General features: G+C 42.7%; 1 protein-coding gene across 1 annotated transcript in view; it reads right to left on the minus strand.

Annotated features, from left to right (window-relative positions):
* The window catches only part of TTI1 (TELO2 interacting protein 1), a 292570-nt gene that overhangs the window by 185091 nt on the left and 86639 nt on the right, over window positions 1-20840 (minus strand). The window contains exon 2 of the mRNA XM_086932235.1: window positions 17936-20250. Within this exon, the coding sequence (XP_086788361.1) occupies window positions 17936-20240 (2305 nt within the window). The 5' untranslated portion in view covers window positions 20241-20250. The remainder of the gene's footprint in view (window positions 1-17935; window positions 20251-20840) is intronic.

Genomic DNA, 20840 nt, shown 5'->3' on the forward strand with positions numbered 1-20840 from the left:
CCGATCGTTTCCAAGGGAGGTGTATCCACACTCTCTGGAAATGTGCTGGTATTGGAGCATTAGCATTAGTATTATCAGCGGGTACCCAAACTGGCGGAACTTCACGCATAGGATATTGGCCAGACCCATCTCGTTGTTCAATGTCCTCAACGAACAATGCATGAGGAATAGGAGCGGGACGAAGAGATAGCAACCGCTCAATAGCACGTCGGACATTAGTGTCGACTATCAGTCCAGTTGCGAACTGAAGCCGGAGTTCAGACAGGGCGGTCAGCACCTCGTCAGGCGCATTGGCCGCTATCTGATCATGTAAGAACTTGCACATTTCATCAAACACATATCTCTGAGTAGGTATGTTGAATTGATCAAACGTTTCGAGGACAACACGAGGTGGATTTCTAACAGGGTTTATCATCCAACCCATCGCCATATTGTATAGCGCAACACGTTCTCTATTACCAGGAAGCTGGCTACGTCTCTGTGGACCATCAGAACCTGCAGACCCAAAAACAGGTCCGAGCGACTGAAAGAAGTTTGTCGCAAGGGGAGAATCACGATTACGAGTAGAGGGAGAAGAGTAAGACACAGGACTAACAAGAGAAGGAGTAGAGACGTTAGCAGCAACAGGGGTTAACAACACAGGAGCAGTAGCGTGAGCAGTAGCGGGAACAGGAGTATGTGGAAGCGGAGGAGCAGTAGGAATAGAAATAGGCAAAGGAGCAGGAACAGTCGGAAGAGCAGGTGCAGGTTGAGGAACTGGTGGAGGAATAACAGGTGGAAGAACAGGTACGGCAGGGACCACAGGAGCTGCGGTACCCTGTACGTACGGAGGTGGCGACTTCATAAGATAGGACATTAAAGAATCCTCAACTGCCTCTTCCTTCTTATCCGACTCCGTAGGCAAAACAGGATAGCATTTGTCTATGGACATACGCTGTAATCTCTCAAACACTTCCTTATCCTTATCCTCCTTATCACGCTGAAACTGCTCAGCTTTCTTCACTATAGTAGCAACAGTATCTCGCTGACTACGTTTATTTTGTCTGATCTCTTTCTGTCGGGCTTCTTTGCGCCAGAACCGAAAGGCATCAAACATGGCCGGCCTTGATTTACGTTCGAACAACTTTATTTCCAAATTATCTAAGATCGACGCTTCGAAGCTACCGTGAGGTGGCCAACGAAGATCGCCGTCTTTCTTTGTATATTTGATCCAATAATCGTTAAAAGCAATCGGGCCTAGCCCATGTTTGCTATATAAGTCATATGTAGGAGTTCCAACCGGAGGTATCGGACACGAGTCCTCCAGCAGGGAATCCGCACCACAAGGTCTAAAGCAACTGAACAAAGTACTGCGACCAGGCATCTTGCACACTAGCCGAGTTTCACAAACTTCAAGGGTTACGGGATTTCGGGATTTACCAAGTCCCAGCAAAGAACTAAACCCTCGGTCTTTGGCGGCTGCAGTCGTCAAACAAATACAACAACAACAAAGTACGCTAGCAAAGTGTCACCGACAAAAACACTCACACAGCGTGTACAACAAAGACACCCGCTAAAGTGTCTACAACAAAAACACTCGCTAAAGTGTTTACAACAAAGACACTCGCTAAAGTGTCTACAACCAAGAACTCTGGGAGCGACCCACAAATACTTAACTCAAAGATCAATGGCGTCCTCAGGAAGGCCCGTCAATCGTCTCGCTATACCAAGGTCTACGCCAGGCGCCAAAACAGGTCTACAGTCAGGGCAGCAGTCCGTCGCAGCCGTTAGGAGGCGGGAATCTTCGCGGGAAAAGTCTTCGGGCCACTTATTTCGACAACAGGATCGATGAAGCGGGGTGCACCTTCCCTCGGAGATTTCACACGAAGTTCCTCACGATCGTCGGGCTTGGACCGGTACCACTGATGCAGCCCCACGTTGGGCGCCAACTGAAGGACTGGGTTCTTTGGACCCAGCGGTGCCAGGGCACAACACCTGAAACCTTCGTGGGTAACCTGCTCCGGCGTACAAGTCACAGAGACACGGGACACTTCCTTCGGCGTCAAAGAGTCAAGGTTTATTTACTGCAGGGAACACAGAAGTCACAGGAAGTACATCGAGTGTAGTTCGGGGAGACTGCTTCAAATTGTATTTGTGGATCGCTCCTTTTATACAGTTTTTACCCATAGGATAACATGATACACAATAGTTTACAACCTGGTTCCCACAAGTCGCTCTCAGAGGGGTCGCTTAGATCACTTTGAAACACACAAGATCCGGAACATAAGTGCGGAAACATTTGGCGGTTCCCAACTGTAAAAACCCATCTTCCCACCATTAGCAAATTCCAATCAGCAGTAAAGTAGATCGAAATAGGAACGAAGACAGGTGCAGAGGAAGACGGAGACAGTAGGGAGATCGGAAAGGGTGTAAAAGGGGAGTGTCGAGAAGCACGAGATACAGGCATCAAAGGGACGTGCCTAATGAGATGCACGACTGAGACAATAAGCCCGTGCGGCAAGATGAGCCTCGAGCGGCGCCATCTGCCTTACAGTAGCATCCCCCTCGTCATAAAGACACTTACAAAGAACATGCGTCTTCCGCCATATCTTGGGAGTCCCAGGGTCGCGAAGCGGACAGCGTCCGTTCGCTGGCTACTTGAGGGCAAGAGACAAAATGGATGCCGTATCTAAGATGGAACCCGTGGGTACAGATGACAAACCCACATAACAAACGAACGGTTTAAGTTAGCACAGCGAAACTGCGCACACTTACAAAACTCGTCATTTGCGGTTCATAGATACTAGACTCGACCATATTCGTGCGAGTTAAAAACACCACTTACAATTGTCACGGAACCTCACTATGGCGACACCCCGTGTTACATGTGTTGTTACTCAGTAGGCTTTAATTACAGCCTCCGAGGACTACTTTCTCAAATAGCTTTGTCCTGTCTTCTGATATAGGCAGGGCTAGCTCTGTCCTAACGCTTTTAGAAAAAACATTTTATAGCACAAACGCATCTGCAATGCAATATGTCTCGCATTTGCGAGAGTCCAAGCTATTGGCACTGTAAATGGCAATGCCTTTATTTTTCTGTTTTAAAAACAACACTTAGATAAAAGGCATTGTAATTTATGATGCCAATAGCTTAAACTCTATTAAATGCAAGACTTATTGCATTGTAAATGCTTGTTACTCCAAGGCAGCAGTTACTCGGGGGTATGACAGCAATTACTATTATATCCGGCAGGCTTTCCTGCCAGAGAAAGGAATGTATACACGACCAGAGGCAGAACTGCTACTGTTCAGCTTTAAACAGGAGTCCAGTAAATGCAGCCCTAGTTGCAGCCAGAAACCCTGATGTATTTCCCAGCAACTACTTTATCTAGGCAAATTTATCTATACTCATGATAGACAGGTAGGTGTGCCTCTCTTCTCATACCTAGCACCAAACCGGTGTGGTGCATAGTGACATTCATCTGAGTTGGTACTAATGCATTTATTGTCAGAGAAGGCTTATATGTCTGGGTCAGAGTTTTAGGAAAAGCTGTGTGGCTAGGAGTATGACATGGCTACCATAAGCTATCCAAAACTCCAATCTCCTACTGCAGGTTACCGTAGCTAGGGGATTCTAACACCTGCAAAGGATCCTTAAACATAATAACTGCAACAAAGAATACTGACAGTACCCTCCCTATCTATGTGCCACATTCTGGTCTTTACTGGCACAATCAACGGTATGCCACATTCTGGTCTTTACTGGCACAATCAACGGTATGCAACGTTTACAACGAAGTTTTTACAACGCACTACCATTACAACGCAGGCATTACCACGCATACCATTACAACGCATTGCGCTGGGGGGCGCTCTAGGATTGGGAATAAGTTTAATTTTCTATCCAACACCTTCCCTAGTGTCCACGGGGACTGGAGTTGGAATAGAAAATTATGCTTACCAGTATCCAGCACCTCTAAGCGATATGCGTTGTAATGGTATTCGTTGTAAATACCGCGTTGTAAAGGTGTGCGTGGTAAAAGTATGCGTTGTAACGTCATACATCCACAATCAACGGGCCTTGATACAGCCGGTGACAAACACAGGTTGCGTCACTGACTACATGGAGTTAATGATTATACATACATGAATACAGAGGTCGCCTGGATAGCTGTGTCAAAAAACACATACTAATTAGACACTTGTTCCAAGTCATACTTGGGGCTAACCAGTCCGAGTCCCTCGTTGGTTCATCGAATGGTTAGTCAAAGGGCTAGAGTCCATTTGAATGAAACTCTAGAATCCCGACTAAAGAGACTGCTATGAGATAGGTTGTCCCGTCCCTGGACTCGAGAGACAAATTCCCAATTTGTGCCAACTCGCACAGTTGAGTGGCTGGCATTTAAGTGGTGACTCTCTCGGAGTCTCCTGCTTACTGTATGCATGCACTCTAGGCAATTCAGTTTCCAACAGCTTGTGGTTGGATTTTACCTAGTACTAGCCAATGCAGGGCCAGGCTCGACTGGCAAGTGCTCCTCATGTTCCATCTCCTTAGAAGGGTCCGCTCCAAGACTAGTCGCCTTCCAAGATGAACCCTACCCCTTTCTGGTCGGACCTGCTTGTCAGTTCAACATAATGCAATTCTCACAGCACCTAATTGATTCTCGTCATATTTAGCCTCGCCGTACTCAACCAGCCACCTACATGTGAACCATGTCAATCATATCAGATTAGCCCACTTCACAAAGAGGACACACCTCTGTGGCATCCCCTGATGACTTTTCAAAAGCATCCCACTTCCAGAGTCCTGCACAAATCTGAAAACAGGTAGCTATTTGCATTCACTTTGCCCTATAAGAGGTTTCTTGAGACACATGCATTGAGAGTATAGCTTGGAAAACAAGACTCCTCAAGAGATGAACAACCATAATCCAATTCCAAGGAAGACGTTCACCGGGCTATTAAAGGAAACCCAAGCAACTTAATAAAAATGTACAACTTTTGGCATAATTAAGCCACAAATCAAACCTTTCAGTGAAGCCAGCCACGAACATAACTTTTCAATAAGCACGGAGTATCAGCCAGACAAAATAAGAGGCAGCCCAACCCACATATGGGACGCCAGATGACCTATCTTCCACAAAGGAAGGATAGGCTTAACTATTCATGGACATGCTGTACTATTTATGGATGCTAGTGTAGATTCCATAAGTATGAACATGGATTCCTACGAGGGTCCTGGGCAACAATCCAGTTGTTGTGTTATGTAGCTGCTACAGTCTTTATTTCGAAGATAGATGCTGAAATTCTCAGATAAATGCTGTGAGCAAGTTGCTTTCAAGGATAGTGACTATGCTAGGATTTAGAATTGTTAGACGTTCTGGATCCCAGTCCCAAATTACAGTCTAGGGTACTGGATGCACCTCTACAGATAGGTTGGTTGGCTTCTTCTTACCTTTAGTTAGTGATGACAACACTGTAGCTATTCCAGGTTCAGAATCACCTTAGGGTTTATGTGGTTGTGTACGCCACACCAAAGCTCAGTGTTCCATTGATCATTTAAGAGTGCAGGCAGAGACGTAGCTAAAGTCAAGATGTATGTAACCTTTAACAGCCATCAATAAAGACTGAGGAAAGCCAAACAAAAGGTTCCTTGTTTCCTTTTTTTGAATCAGCAACTCATAAATGAATTTCCCTTTGCCTCCCTCTTCTACCCCAAAGAACTGTGGCCTAAGTGTAGATGCTCTAGTTCCAGGCCTTCCTCCCTAAGTGATGAATGTTTCACCTCTATGACCACAGATACGAGTGGCGGAGGGAATATAGGGCTGTGCCGAGGTTGCACAGTACCAATCCAAGTGTGCAGGGTTTAGGTGAGGGTACGCAGTGTAAAGGGAAGACATTTCGGCAGGGCTTTAAACTTTTCAAGCGTTACCGCTTTTAGGGTATGTAGACAGGCAAGCAACTGATTTCTTTTCCCAGACTCATGTTCTGATGAGATGTTTAGAAATGTAGCAGTCCCAGCACATACAAAATTCTGTACCATATGCCACCACTCTGGGTATGAGAGGTTCAGTAAACCCTGATACAAAAGATTTGAACAGACCTTGGTGCAAGTGGTAACCAAGCAGGTTCAGGTACTAGTGAGAATGTTTCTGCTCAGCTTATACCAAGGAGAGGACTGAAAATAACTAGATAGTAATGGGGACCCCTGAAAATTAGTGACTCATTCGTTCTGGCTTTCTCTTCTTCTACCAATGCTGTACATTAACAGACCATATTTTGCTTTGCTATCTAAAAAGCATAGGCACATCATGACGAAGGCCACAGTTATTATGTCGCTTTTACAAAACAACTTTGTCAACATATCTTCAAATGTTTCTAACACATTAGACAGATGCTTCTATGTCTAGATTAGAGGAGATATGTTGCTTTCTAATTGTAATATATTTCTCAGACTGATTTTCATGGGTGTGACTGGTTGTGGTATTAAATGCAAAATGTGCACCAAGAAAATCAAGACAGCAAGGGATCTGCTCTTCATATTAAAGGAAGGAACGCTTCCAACCACAAGCCAGCTTTAGAACAGCAGTACGAGCCTTGGTCCTATCTCACCACGATAGAGGCAACGCTTTTCCCAACGGCAACCTTAAAATGGCAATCTATCAGACTGCATGTCTCACAAACGCTTGACGAAGTTCAATTATATGACTTCAACGTGAATGCATTTATTCTGGTTGCACCTCCCAAGGCCTGCATCATTTTCACAATGACCTGCATAGCCTACAAGGCCATCAGAAAACACTTTTACATGCCAAGCTGAAAACCTAAGCACCTCTATTGGTCAGCACCACCACAGGCACCAGAACATAGCCAGACTAGAGGCAAAAATATGCAATTCAAAAGCGAAAAAGACTAGAATGCAGGCATCCTCCAGTTATGCATGTAAGGTATGGAGCAAAAAGCCCATCAATATCATAACTGCTTCAACCATCCTTGTATTTAAAAGACAACTGAGACATCTCTGAATGGATCATCAACATCCCAAATCATGAGAATTTCCTGTTGGTAGCCGCTTGTCAAATACCACGAATCATACTTCTAGGCTCACACCCTCTGTTTGTGGCTCAGTTGTTTTTCAGTGTTTGTCACGTTATAAACATACCAATACGTACTTGTAACTCATTTGAAAGTGTTAGTTTTTTGTAAATATTTAACTATATGCATGTGCTGTGGAGTGGGTATGCTCATGGGCATGTTTATTGCAACATCTGTACTGTTTCAATAATACAAATATGAATATTTGAGCTATGTTTGCCATTACAATTCAATTATAGTTATAGCTCATGTGAATGGTTATCCTTGATTGAAATTCCATTTTGTTAATTTGGGTTTCTTAATTCTGCTTTCTCTAGAGACACCTTTGGTATATTTTTCTAGTGGACTGAAGGTTGCATTGGTTAAATAAACATAATAGACTGAGAGAACTGGTGGATTCAGTTAATTATTTCCTTCCCAGTAGAAGATGATGTTGTATTTGCAAAACATTTTTTTCTGGTGATTTGGATTTTCCAGCCATGCTGGTCTTTTACTGGTGATCCTGGCATTTGGCTAACTAATCCTCAGTTCTGCCAACTGTTCTAGGATAATGCAGCCATTCAATTGACTCTGACCTAGGCCTGTTAGTCGTTCAAGGAAGACACGGGTGTGCTGCTAATTTGTCATGTGTGAGGGCTTCAGTGAGGCTAATATTTTAACCAGAAACACACACTGCTTTCTGGAAGATCTGCTTTTTCCACTGTAAGTGTGAGCTGCAACGGCACAGCACGTAAAGGGCATGATCGCTACAGGTGATAAAGGCAGGACCAGCTGCAGGTGTTCACATCACAAGGTGCCAATTGGTAGATAAATGTATGGCCTAGCCCCAGCCATTCTAACCTTTCAAAGCAGATCAGAGAGAGGCATTGATGTCTGTATTAAAATGCACATTATGTGGTTAGCATGGCATGTATTGTCCAGGCAAACACAATAATTACTAAATTTATGAGCAAATGAAAATGTTGTTCAATTCATTTCTAAGTTTTCAACCACTAACTGATCAACTGTTCATCAGCAAACGGGAAACAAACCTACACAAGGTGGTTGGAATAAGAGCACTGGTAGGTAGCCTTTAAAGTATGCAGACTTGCACAATGTATAGAACACAAAAGGGACACAGTCGCAGGCAAATTAATGTACTCATCAGTTAAGTAAAGTAAAGAGGCCACCCTGCAAATAATGGTACTCCTAAGAGAATGGGTTTAAAGCCTCCAACTAATGCAGATCCCCAATAAGGGAAACAAGAAGAGTGCCACTGGGCAATCAATTTCTATGCAAAGAGAATAGCTAGATTTCACAATGCTATACGATGAGACATCAAGAACGCAGTGCCTGCAAGGTAGCCATCCATTCTAGATGCCTTCAGTTGGCCCCTGCTAGGAGAATGCAACCGATTGAACCTTGGCTCTCGTACAGAGTCAGAGACGTTGTATACAAGAAAAGTGACACAGAGAGAATAACAATATTGGATGTGGAATGTCATCGATAAGTTAATGGTGGCCTAGACGCCGCCTGCCTGAAATCAACACCCACCGAGATGATGGAGACTTGTTCAGCAGAACAAAGTACCCTAGGCTAGTTGAGGTAACAATGAAGAATGTGCCTAATAGCAGTACTAACACAGAAGAAGAATGGAAGACAAATCTCCATGGCTTTGTGTAAATCTTGTAACACCAGTGGGACGGAGGAGGGATGTATCAGGAGACAATTACTGCTATATGATGTAAAATGTCGAAAGGTTCAGAAATGCACATTGTCCATTAGGTTCCTCACAGAGATAATGGCAAACAGGAAAAAAGGTTATCTTGGAAAGCAGCTCCAAGTCCCACAAGCAGCTTGTGCAAGAAGTTATATACCACCTAGTCAAAGACCTGATGACAGACAGGCGTGTGAAGAGGCAGTTGGTGCCCTGATTGAAGTATTAGGTCTCCCTTTCTTCACCTGTTCCTGGAGGCGCCACTGGCTGCCAAGAACACATCTATCAGGATGACTGATTACGCTGTTTACTTAAAGTTAGACACACCTGTTGTCCACAAAGCATGGAAGTGGTTTTATTCCTTTGTACATAGCGCTAAAGCAGCATCACAACCAATTTTCTTTAAAATGTGAACTGGTGCTTGATTTTTGGAAAGCTGCCAGAATATCTAGGCTGTCAGAAGAAAGGTCCCATCAGTGAAGGCACATTTTACAATAACTAGGCACTCACGCAGAACAATTAAAGTGTGACCAGAAGATTCCTACCTCCTACATGGAAAAGGTAATTTGCCTCAAGAGCAACTGGTTAAGATGCCGAAACTATAATAACCTGTTCTGGTTTCACGTGGAATTGCCAACACCCAGAATCTGACCACTGTTGGAAGGGTTTTCAATTCCATGAACATTGCTTTTATACCTTTTATGCCTATAACTGTGGTTATTTATCTAGTAAGGATGAAGGCTTATTTGGACTTGCAGAGATTCTAATTTGAAACTGGTGATGGAGCATGATTACTTTGAAATGATTTTGCTTGGTCAATTCTTGCTCATCGCATGAAAAAATGACCAAACCGTACTCATGTAGAATCGTTTAACATTTTGCGTCTTGTGTAGTGTCACATTTAGAGGTTGGCTTATAAAACAGCATTGTAAAAGCATGCAGAAGGGTTTATGTTTTATTACCTTTGCCTAATGAAAAAGGGGTTTGAAACGGACCCTTTCATGTTAATAGAAAACGAGAAACCTGCAAAGACTAACAATATATATGTAGAAATGGCTATGCACAAGAAATAAACATGGTTAAATCGGTCTAGAGAATAACGTTGAAATGCATTTATTAAAGCGTTCAGTTATAATGTTTTCTATTATATGCGAAGTATAAGAATGCAGTATATTATTTCAAAAAAGTTATTAGTAAATAACATGAGATTTACGTAGTTTACTTTGATGAGTTTTCACACTTATGAGATTATCATTGTTCTGATACTGACGTAATTAATATGCTTACATTGAGAAAATATGGTGGTTCGCGTTGTTTGCTGTGTAGGCCTCAATTTCTATTCTTACATTCATTATTACAGGCATTAGTAATGTGTTTTGTCCTTTATCATTTCCTTTTTCCATTAGATAGGCTGACTTGATTATTTAACAGTGAGTGTTATCAAGGAAAATATGCCTCCTCCGGTTGAAATGTCCATTTATCTAGAAGATAATAATGTTTCGTTGATAGCTTAATCTTTAGTAATGCTAGTGTGGAAACAAGTAGCCAAAAGTGGTTCCTAGTTCCAAGATGAAATGCTTTTTATGTTTTTGGAGGGCGATTGTAGAATGTACAATGGCTCATGTTAGGGTGTTGTACGTTTTGGGTCTGAAAATTATCATTCTATGATCACACCATGAGACACCTGACTAATGAGGAGTGTGAAAAACTGAGAAAGGATACTTCGAGGGGATGGACCTGAGAACATTTTGAGGAATAATTGCCCCGTAAGAAAGTGGTATGTTGGCTGGCTGTTCCTGCAACTCTTGAACACGACATGCTGTTGGTCTGAACTTTGATTTCCTCTTGAATTGAACTTTCCTGATTCCCTCCTACAGTTCATCGGCTGGTGAAATTGAGCAGGCTGAAACCCTTTGGCTGAAGGGTTACATTTCCTTGATTATAGCACGCTGTGCTCTAGTTGTCCTGACTCGTTCTTAATAGTCAGCAATCTATCCTCCGTTCGTATGATTTCTGAAATTGCTTATTCTGAATTTCAATATATGTTTTTCTTTCTCTTTGCCCTCTCCATCAGGCATTGAACCTGAAAAGTATTTGCGCAAACTGTATTGGGTGTTGTGAACTGATCTGTATTACATTTGAAGACTAATTATTAAATGTTTTAAATGTACTTTGCATTATTACCATTCCATTAACAAGATTTAGATTAAAGTACCTTGATAAGTAACCTGAGTTTGTCGCTCTTTATTGACAGTATATTGATTATTTGGTTATTATTGTTAGGTTGACACTTCATTTCAGATCCTTATGAGGAAGTGCCCGCTGTCTCTAATATACCCGAGTCCCTATTAGCTCTTCTTCAAAGATCTATCAGAGGATTTCATGGTTTCTAATTGGTTATTGAGTTTCTATGGGCCAAACTCTATGTTTGTATGAAATTTTATGGTGGGTAAATTAGGTTATTGTGTTTATATAACTTACACTGATTCCGCTGGATCACTGGCAAACAGATGCAGGCAAAGTGAATAATTATCAAAATGTTAAGATGCTGTTTATTATTATTGGTGAATTGTCTGCATGTGTTAAGTCAATTTGATTCTCTGCAGTGACTTCAATGTCAAACGTAAGCATAAACACTTTTGGCGTAGCTTTGTGTGATGCTAGTTAAGCTGTTACTTCAAATTTCGATCCGCCTGATTGACGGGGAATTGAACTTTTATCAATGGCTTAAAAAAAAAAACTAATATTTTGGCAGGCTGTTAGTTCTAGTAGAACCAGTAATACGGGTTTATCTACTCTGAACACACATTACAGCTGACCATTGGGTTTCCCATTTTAAGGGGATATATTGTTTTACATCCAGTTCTAGAGCTTATCCAAATGTTTACAGAAATACAGATTCGGGTTATAAGTTATATTTTGATTACCACAAGGTTCTTTTAGCTTTCCAACAATGCCCCTTAGGAAAAAAACTCTATGGCCTGATGGGGTGCCAACTGATCTATATAAAGGTAATAGAGGATTCTGGGCCCGAATGTTTTCAGTAAAGTATGTACTCAACTACAGTTCTCCAATGTTTCTACCTATCCTAGATTCATGCGCTTGAATAATTTCCTGTCATCAGGTTGGGTGTATCAATACACTTCTCACACTAACAGCACAAAAAGATTCTCGCATAGTGGTAAAGCAATGCATTTTCCCAAGTATCTCAATCACCTCTTTATGCTGATCCAGTCTCCATCCAGTGAGGTCGATAAGCTCTGAACTCCACTTTCCCGACACCCCACCATACCTCAGATGAAAGGTATAACACATACAAGACTCTTTAAAAGGACATAATGACACTGGATAGAAATTAAGAATGCAGGTGTGAAACCCTGCTGGCTTCCTTTGTGCTTGGCCAGGCCACTGAGACCAGTGAGACACAGACCATATGTATGTTTTTCAAGAATGTGAAATGCACTTCTTTATGCAGGGCAGAAAAGGCAGCAAAGGTCAGCTTAGGCAAAGAGATGGCGTATAACTTCCTGGCCAAACTTTACATAGCTCCAGGAAGTACCTGTAACGCATACAGTTGGTAGAATGAGTGCCCATATAGCTGCTCAAATTATATGTGATGAGCAGAATGTAAATGGTGACCCTATAGGCCTGGTAGAATTTGACAGGACACTGGATGAACGTTGGCCTATTGCAGAATGAAGCGATAGCTGATATATCACATTAAGCATCAGAGAATGGCAGCCTTAGCAGCTGCTTAACTACAACATCGTCTACACACATTCATGAAACTGTGGCCAGTAGAATGCAGTGCCATGGTTTTATTAAGATGAGATTGCAAAGTGCCTCTGATGTCCTCATGGTGTAATGCAGCTTCAGCCGAGTAGGCATGAGAAAAGTGCAACCATCTTTGTTCAATTAGGTATTTTAAGGCCTCATGATTACCTTGTGCCCATGGAATACTTGGAAAGGCGCTGAGGTTCAAATGGTTTGGCGCTCACTTACGCACATGGCTGACAATGTGACCACTCACAAAAAAAGTCTTCCCCGTCAGAGATTTGGGGTAACACGAGGGCAATGGCTCCAAATAATTATTCATCAGGCCAGGTTAATGTCCAAAGACCCAATGGCTTGCCATGAGATAACATCCCCATGGCTGTAGTCCAAGAAGTGTTGAGAACTTATATGCCGATTGTCTGCCTGGCCATGAAGTTTTCACCAGCTGGTGAATAACTTCCGGCTGCGGGCTGGATGATGGCTCTGGAGGAGGGACATCCTTTGTCATTCCTGCATATTACATAAAATGCCCCTAGGGTGCAATGGGCGTGTTCATCCGCATTCTGCCCCTCTGAGTTCTCTGACATTACAGGAGGGGTCTCAAACATTTGTGAGGTGCTTTCTCTCATGCATATTGCTGGAGCCGCCCTAAGGGGGCATTCCTTCATTCATGTGGGGCCGTGGCCCCATTAAAATGAGGGGATTGTTTGCTTCACTGTCTGCACTTTATAAAGAGCAGGAGAGAGACAAAGAAGCCTTCCGGTGGTACACCGACTGTGAGCGACAAAGGGGAGGCGCACAATTGTGCGTCCAGCAAGGCGGTCCCATGGACCTGCTGGGCACCCCCCGCAGGTGGGTGAAGTCGCAAAAACACCCCCCTGGAGAGTGACCTTGTGAAGCGGACTGGGTGCAGGCACCGCTGTGAACGATGGAGCGGCAGCTTCACACAGCTGCTTTTACTAATGCGCTTCCCCCAGAGCAGCTGCGGGTTCGTTGGTGCCATGGGGCAGCACAATGATTGCAACAGGCCGCACTAGTCTGCGGCTGGCACACTTTGCTAAAGGTGCGACGCGGCACATGCCAGGGCAGTGTGCCATTTCTGTAATGGGGCGAAGGATATTAAGACATGCCCGTATCCTCCAAAACTTAATTGGCTAGTCCACAAGATTGTTACTTAGGGTGTGAAATATATTTGTGGCATGGCACCGCAGGGGAGAGGTGTGGCGCCGAGGCCAGGGTGACTGACTCCGGAATCCGGGGATCACGGTTCGATCCCCGGGGCCGGCGGCAGATTAGCCCAGCACTATGTGACTCCCAGCGCCTAGAGACCCTAACGGGTGATGGTTCGCGCTTTACAAATGTGGATTATTATTATTATTATTATTATTTGGGCTGAGCAAGTAAGGTGACTGCCCTGGCAGCACCATGAAAGCCACGCATTTGGATACTGTACAGTGTGGACCTTTAAATTATATTTATAAAACTTATGGAGCCAGCCTTTTTAATGTATATAAGAACCCTGCTAAGATAGGGTAGTCTCAGGTTATGAATGTTTACAGCAAATTACATTCTGTTTAGTCATTTTTACTTTACGGGCCATCATCGTGAGATGGTTTACGCAGCAAAAAATTATTAACATTTTATTTTACTGAGTCCTTAATTTATGACCCAGAGACGACACCATGCGATACCACTGTTTGGGAGTTTGCATGTATGTACCTGTAAAGAAGCACTGTTGCTGTGCAAAGAGACGGAGTTTGGAGACAGTTCATTTTAGCGAACCAAAATGTATCTGTAGAGCATGAAAGAAAATTATTGAAATGCAACAGAACAAGGATTAGGTGTATTAGGACTATTTGCTCACACTTTTGTGACAGGGTCCAGTTTTGCCTTGAAGAAACTGCACTTTAATAATGGTTATACTTTTTAAATTTGATAAATAATGACTTTTTTTATGCCTGAATTGATTACATGTTAAGGCGGGATACAATGGATTTTTACATGCAATAACATCTGAACTATGGATTATGTGTAATTTATGGGGAGAACTATATTTTATTTTTTAGATAGGCTTTTTATTTGACATGGATATAACCTGCTATATATTTATGATCCCTTGGACTGGTTTATGAATGTTTTATTTTGGGTAAGCTGAAGAAATGTAAATTATCGACATGTAACGTAATTCTGTCTGTGTCTACTGGCTTGCATTTTCTTACTTTTTTAGATATTGTTCTTATTAGAATTTTTATTTTAATCTATACTACTATTATAAAGAGAGAACTGTGTACTTTGAGCCAGGTAAACTCGAAAAGTACACCACCAATCCATACACCCAAGACATCTTAGAAACCCTCAGTGCAAGCAGAAGGACATAGGCTACATAAAAATAAAAAATATCCGTTGTTTAAAAATTTAGAAATAAAAATAAAAGTAGTCCCTTGCAAGTAGCGCCGGCCGCGACGTCTGCGTGATGACATCGGGAGCGTGGGGAAGAGCGGCAGGAAGAGCTGAGGACAGGCGCGTTTACAATGGCAGGCACTGTTGCGTCTCTATGGACAGACTGCTGGCTTATAATGCCGTAGAGCAACACTTGAATAACTTAAAGTCATACCGAGTTATTATGCCGTACAGTTATTGTGCAAATAATCTTCCGAAAGTTTCTCAGGCTGCGTGTTTTACCAAAAACTTCCACAAGGAGGCAGACGTGGCCTGCTTTTGTGATTTCTGACTTCACACAATAACAATAATGACCAGTTGCCCGCCAGCGATGTTTACATTACAGGAGGCTAGAGTAAGATCATGAGATGTATTGTAATTCAGTAGTTCAAACGATGAGGCCTGATAGGTGGGTCTGGAGAAGATGATTGTAAATTTATATTTTAATTACCCAAACAGTTTTTGTACCAAAAAGACTACACATCGAAGATTTTGGCGTCTGTGGTTGGATAATCTACTCCAGTGATGAGATGGTAGGCTCCTGGCAGGGTTTGAAATACGCGTGTTGGTGTGTCGCGGAAGACGCATTTTAACTGAGACTAGCAGCCCGACCCAGCGTTGCCCGGGGCAGAAGGGGGCTGGGGGCAGCATTTGTTGCCCGGGGCAGAAGGGGGCTAGGTGCAGCATTTGAGGCTTTGAAAAATGTCGAATTTAACTGAAAAATCTGCTCTTGCAGAATGTGGGGGAGCACTACGGCAAGCAGCAGCTTAATATAACGCTGGCGCACGATTTTTCAGTTAAATTCGACATTTTTCAAAGCCTCAAATGCTGCACCCAGCCCCCTTCTGCCCCGGGCAACAAATGCTGCCCCCAGCCCCCTTCTGCCCCGGGCAACGCTGGGGCGGGCTGCTAGTATTGGATAAAACCTTATTTTTTTGTTCAAAAAAGACCCAAGGGAACTTTACAAGTCAAGTCTTAAACATATGTAGAAAAGTATTCCATATTCACAGATTATAATAATCATGCTCAATGCTTCCCTTCTTTGAAATTGTGAGAGCGGGCTATTTAATTAGCAGTCATAAGAAGTTTATGTCACTTTTAACTTGATATAAACAGTAATAAAACGGTTGTTCAATCTTAAAAAAGGAATACAATTAGATGAATTACCACTTGGGAACATTGGGGAACATGATGCGTGATACCCATTGTAAAGAAAGTGTATTTTTGGGCATTACTAAAGTGTTTCATTTTAAAGCATGCACTTCACCTACTGAACATGATAATATGATTTTACTGAAAGCAGAGACAGCAAGGGCGATGTTGGCACACTTATTTTATAAATGGTGATTATACTCTGAGAGCAACACGAATAATGCAATAATAAATATTAATTTAAATGTGATCAGCTTTATCACTTATAGGATTTGCTGAAGGGTCAATTGTACGTTTTTTTCAGGTTAGTAAACCAAATAAGAGGATTACTGAAACAAATTGTTGTTTTGAAGTGGAGAGAGCTTTAAAAATCCCACCCATGGTAAGACGCACGAGAAAGCCTAATGTTGTGTTGACTATGCTCACTAGAAACTCTGAAGAATTGAATACTGGTGGGCAGTTATGCGAAAGGAGACATATGTTGCAAGTTACTAAGGTCACATTTCAAGACTAGCGCAGTGTAATTGTGAGCAATCATCTACAAATAAATAACAAAGATGTTTGATGGTCTTTTTTAGATCTCACCTATCAGCTGTAGTGGGCTGTTGGAGGCCTCATGTTACCAATACACGTAAAGAAGAGTGGGTATTTAGGCGGCCACATTCCGCCATTGGCTGTTGGCAATATTTAGAAGCACAACATTTAGTGGAATGTACCAGAGGACTTTAAGTGGCCACTTGAGGTAATCTCTTTACTGTGCTTTTGGCGCGCTGTCGCTGTCTCTGTTTCCTCAAGTCCCCATCATCTCCTACCCACTCCATCCCTCAAGAGCAGTATGTGGTACTTGCTGCTTCCCGCTCTCCTTCATAGACCTGCTTACATGTTGGCTTTACAAACATTTGCAATGCTGAACTATTCCAAAACATCCGCTATGCATGCACACACAAATACAGCAACCATTTCTAATGACGTTTATTAAGTTTACTTGAAACTCCCATATCCCATGGCTGTCAAATGTGCGTGCATGCACTGCAGCATCAGGGGCAAGAATAAAAACTGAAAAAGCCAACTGGTCAGTGCATGGGAGTCAATCCATGATTCATTGGCTTAGCCAATGCTTGTTTTTAATTGAGGTGCCAAGTTGGAAGAAACATGTAGCCCTGGGGAACAGAAAGGGTATAATTGAGTAACCATGGCACAGAAATCGGTGCATCTGCTACACTGCAAGAGCCGGAGTGGCGTGCTTACTCGCCAGAAAAGCACTTCAACATCCATCAGGGGTAACAAGTGCTATATGAATGCAAACCTTTCTTCCCCTTTTATCTCTCCGCTATCCTTCTCAGTCCAAATAACTGACTAATATCTACCACTGAGATTACTTTTATATTTCACCATACTAATTCACCACTAATCCTTTATGAGCTTCCGGAGTAGCATTTTCAACACCCCATCAGGGGTGACAAGCGATATATAAATACAAACCTTTTTTCTTCCTCTATCCTTCTGCTATCATTCCAAATCCAAATAACTGACTAACCTATCCACCACTTAAAATGTACTTGCATGTTTCACTATACTAATTCAACACTAATCCTCTATGGGTCCCAGAGTAGCGTGCTACTCGTCGAAAAAGCGCGTCAGGGCCTCGTCAGGGGTAGTAAGCGCTATGTAAATGCAATTACAATACAATACAATGTATATAGTTGACACAACTCATCACCTCATTAAACATTTATAAAAATGAAATTTAGGTACAAGGCTACTTGAAAAATTCATGACATCCTGGCAACTTTACTTTACCCAAAGCAGCCAATAGAGAGTACAGAACATCCAAGAATAGTGTAGCCTGTTCATCATGAAACTGGTCCAACGAGCAGAGAATATCCTGGATAACATCATCCACCAGTGGGAGTAAGCTGGCATCCGAATGTTTCAGCATTGCCTCAAGAACCCTAGGAGTGTGTGGATGCTGAGCTAAACGACGTAACTGCAGGGATATTTCATTCACTAGATAGTCAGAATTGTGATTAATCAAGTCACGTGGGGAATCATAGCCGCAGCTGACTGAGATTTCTGACATGGCACATAATGCTGCTTGGCTAACCAGGAGCGTTTTGTCACCAGCCTTTTCCAGCACTGGGTAGAGAGCCATCACCAAAAGCAATCGGAAGTCCTTTCCTAGTGCCTGGGCAAAGTAGCCGATACCCTCCAGCTGGATGCAGATCTGCCAGATGTTGCTATTCATGAAACGGAGAGTTGGGCGAAAATCTCTGGCAGGCTTAGTTTGCCATCCATGTGCATCTGCTGAGATTGCGTTAAAGTTAGAGGGTTTCAGTGTAACCTCTTCATCAGAATGGCTATCTCCTTCCATGCTAGTGACCAACCACCAGTTTGCTTGGTCTGTGTACTCCTCCAGGAGAGACGTCACTGATGCTATCAGGTCATCAGTGATCACTTTATTATCCCTTGGCTGGAGCACCACAACTCCAAGTCCAGCCATTCCAACAATCAATTCATTTAGGACCAATGCCGCCTGTTTCCGGTAGACAACTGATTCCCGGTACAGCTCCATGAAATGATCAACTAAAAGGTAGATATTACCATAATAAGCAAGTATCCGGCAAATCTGCTGTAACAACACAAATATTTGATCATCATTAAAGAAACGGAAACACTTGCGTTGACACGTCCTATTATGCAGAATGATGGGTGATGTGACTGCAGAATCAGTAAGTGCTTCCGGGATTGAACGTCTCTCTTCAACAATTTTCACATCAGTGACATCCAGCTCCAAGACTTGCATAAGGGCTTTAGACAGACGATGAAGGTGGGTAACAGAGTTGAGGATCACATTGATTTTGGGCCCCAGCAATTTTAAATAGCCAAGCAAGACAGTCAAAGTTAAGTGCTTGCCTCTATCATCTTGTGAACTTATTAGACGAGGAAGAGAAGTTGTAAGGGAAAGGAGATTTTCTGACAAGACATCTACTAGTGCTTTGCTCTCAGCTACTGCCCCTTGTTCTGCAATACTATGCAGGACCTCATTTGACCTGCTTTGCACCTCTTGACGCTCGTCGTTGACTAGTCCAACTAAAGCCTTCAGAAGACAACCCACGCAATCTATCAATGACTGGCTGCACTTTAACAAAAGATGCCGAGCCAGCTCCACAAGTTCGAGCCTTACCTTCCAGTGTGGATCAATGGAAATACAGTCAACAATCCTATGGACTATGAGGGACAATTTGTCCCCAGTGTCTTTTACCCAACTGGGATGTCTATGGACCAGGAGTTGTGCAATTTGAAGATGTTTTGAATCCAGATGTTCTGTGTCCTTTGGAATGTTTGCTAGCTGATCGTCAGCCATGACCATGCCCACAGTCTTGTACCACGCTCTGAGCGCACACACTGTAACTGCATGCCCTTGTTTGATGTCACCTGTAATAACTCGTGACAAGGTAGTTGAGATTCCTGGTAGAAACGATGCAAAGAAATTGCCCAACTGCGTGCCATCAATGCAGGTCTTGCATATGGTATGCTCTGGACAGTCACACTGCAAGTTTATTGCTTGCAGACACTCTAAGGCAGCAATCTTAATTTGTTTCGATTTCTCATTTTGAGCCATGGCTAAAAGCAAAGATACTGCACAACCTACAAGCGGAAGCATGGAAGGCTTGTACAATGATTGAATAATGTCCTCATATGCTGAATGCATTAGAACTGTAATGCTACGAATAACAGCCAGTTTTAGTTCTTCTGATACTGCTGCTGGTTGCTGGCACTGTGATGGAGAAGAGAGACATATGCAAAGCTCAGAGAGCAGTTCCTGGAGAAGATCTGGCTTCTTGACACATGTGATAGAGAGGATGGAGCCAATGCACTCCACCACACTTTGAACAAGGCTCTCCTTTTTGGGACCTGGGGTCTTCAAAGTGAAGCGCAGAGGGAAAAGGACATACTCTTGAAGTTCCTGTAGAGTGGAGTCACTAACTCTTGAAAGCTGCAACTGAAGGAGCTTTACATTTTCCACCGTCTGTGACTTTGTCAGTTGTACACAAACTGGCCGCAAGATGCCAAAAGCTTCTTGTGGTGTGTCAAACACTGCCATAATGTCGGCTCTGAGGGAGAAAAAACATAAAACAAGAACACATTAGTATTGGTCCTGCTATGTCAAACAAAAGTCATTCCTAACTTTATAATACATATACACACTTGCTGAGAGGGGCCAATGATATCAAAGCAATGAACACCACTTGAAGTGGGAGAGGGGACATGGAAGCTGTTGAAAACTGCCTTGAGATAGACAGTAGCTTATATATAATGAGAATCCCTAAAAGTATAATATGTAGACTCATTCAGAAAGGTTCTGTCACAAGTGCAAGGTCATATATAGAACAACCATTTCTCTAATCACTGCTCTCCCAACTCTTACCTGTGAAAGGACAAGTTAGTAATCTGAAGCTACGACTCTACAGTATTGTGTTTTATTGGTTTGTTCCAATGTAACTAGAAGTTGTGTTCTGCTTGACCAAATAATGCACCAGCTCAAGTACGTATATGCATACACGTGTTCTGTGAATGTATAGTATTGGTCACAACCATCAGTACATATTGTGTTATTTTTTAGATACAAAACTTCTTCACATACCATTTTTACTTCTAAATAGGGAGAGTGTGAATCTGACTCGCTGTTATAAGCAGGGTGCTG

The sequence above is a fragment of the Lissotriton vulgaris genome, chromosome 7 (assembly GCF_964263255.1).
Source record: "Lissotriton vulgaris chromosome 7, aLisVul1.2, whole genome shotgun sequence".
Lineage (NCBI taxonomy): Eukaryota > Metazoa > Chordata > Amphibia > Caudata > Salamandridae > Lissotriton > Lissotriton vulgaris.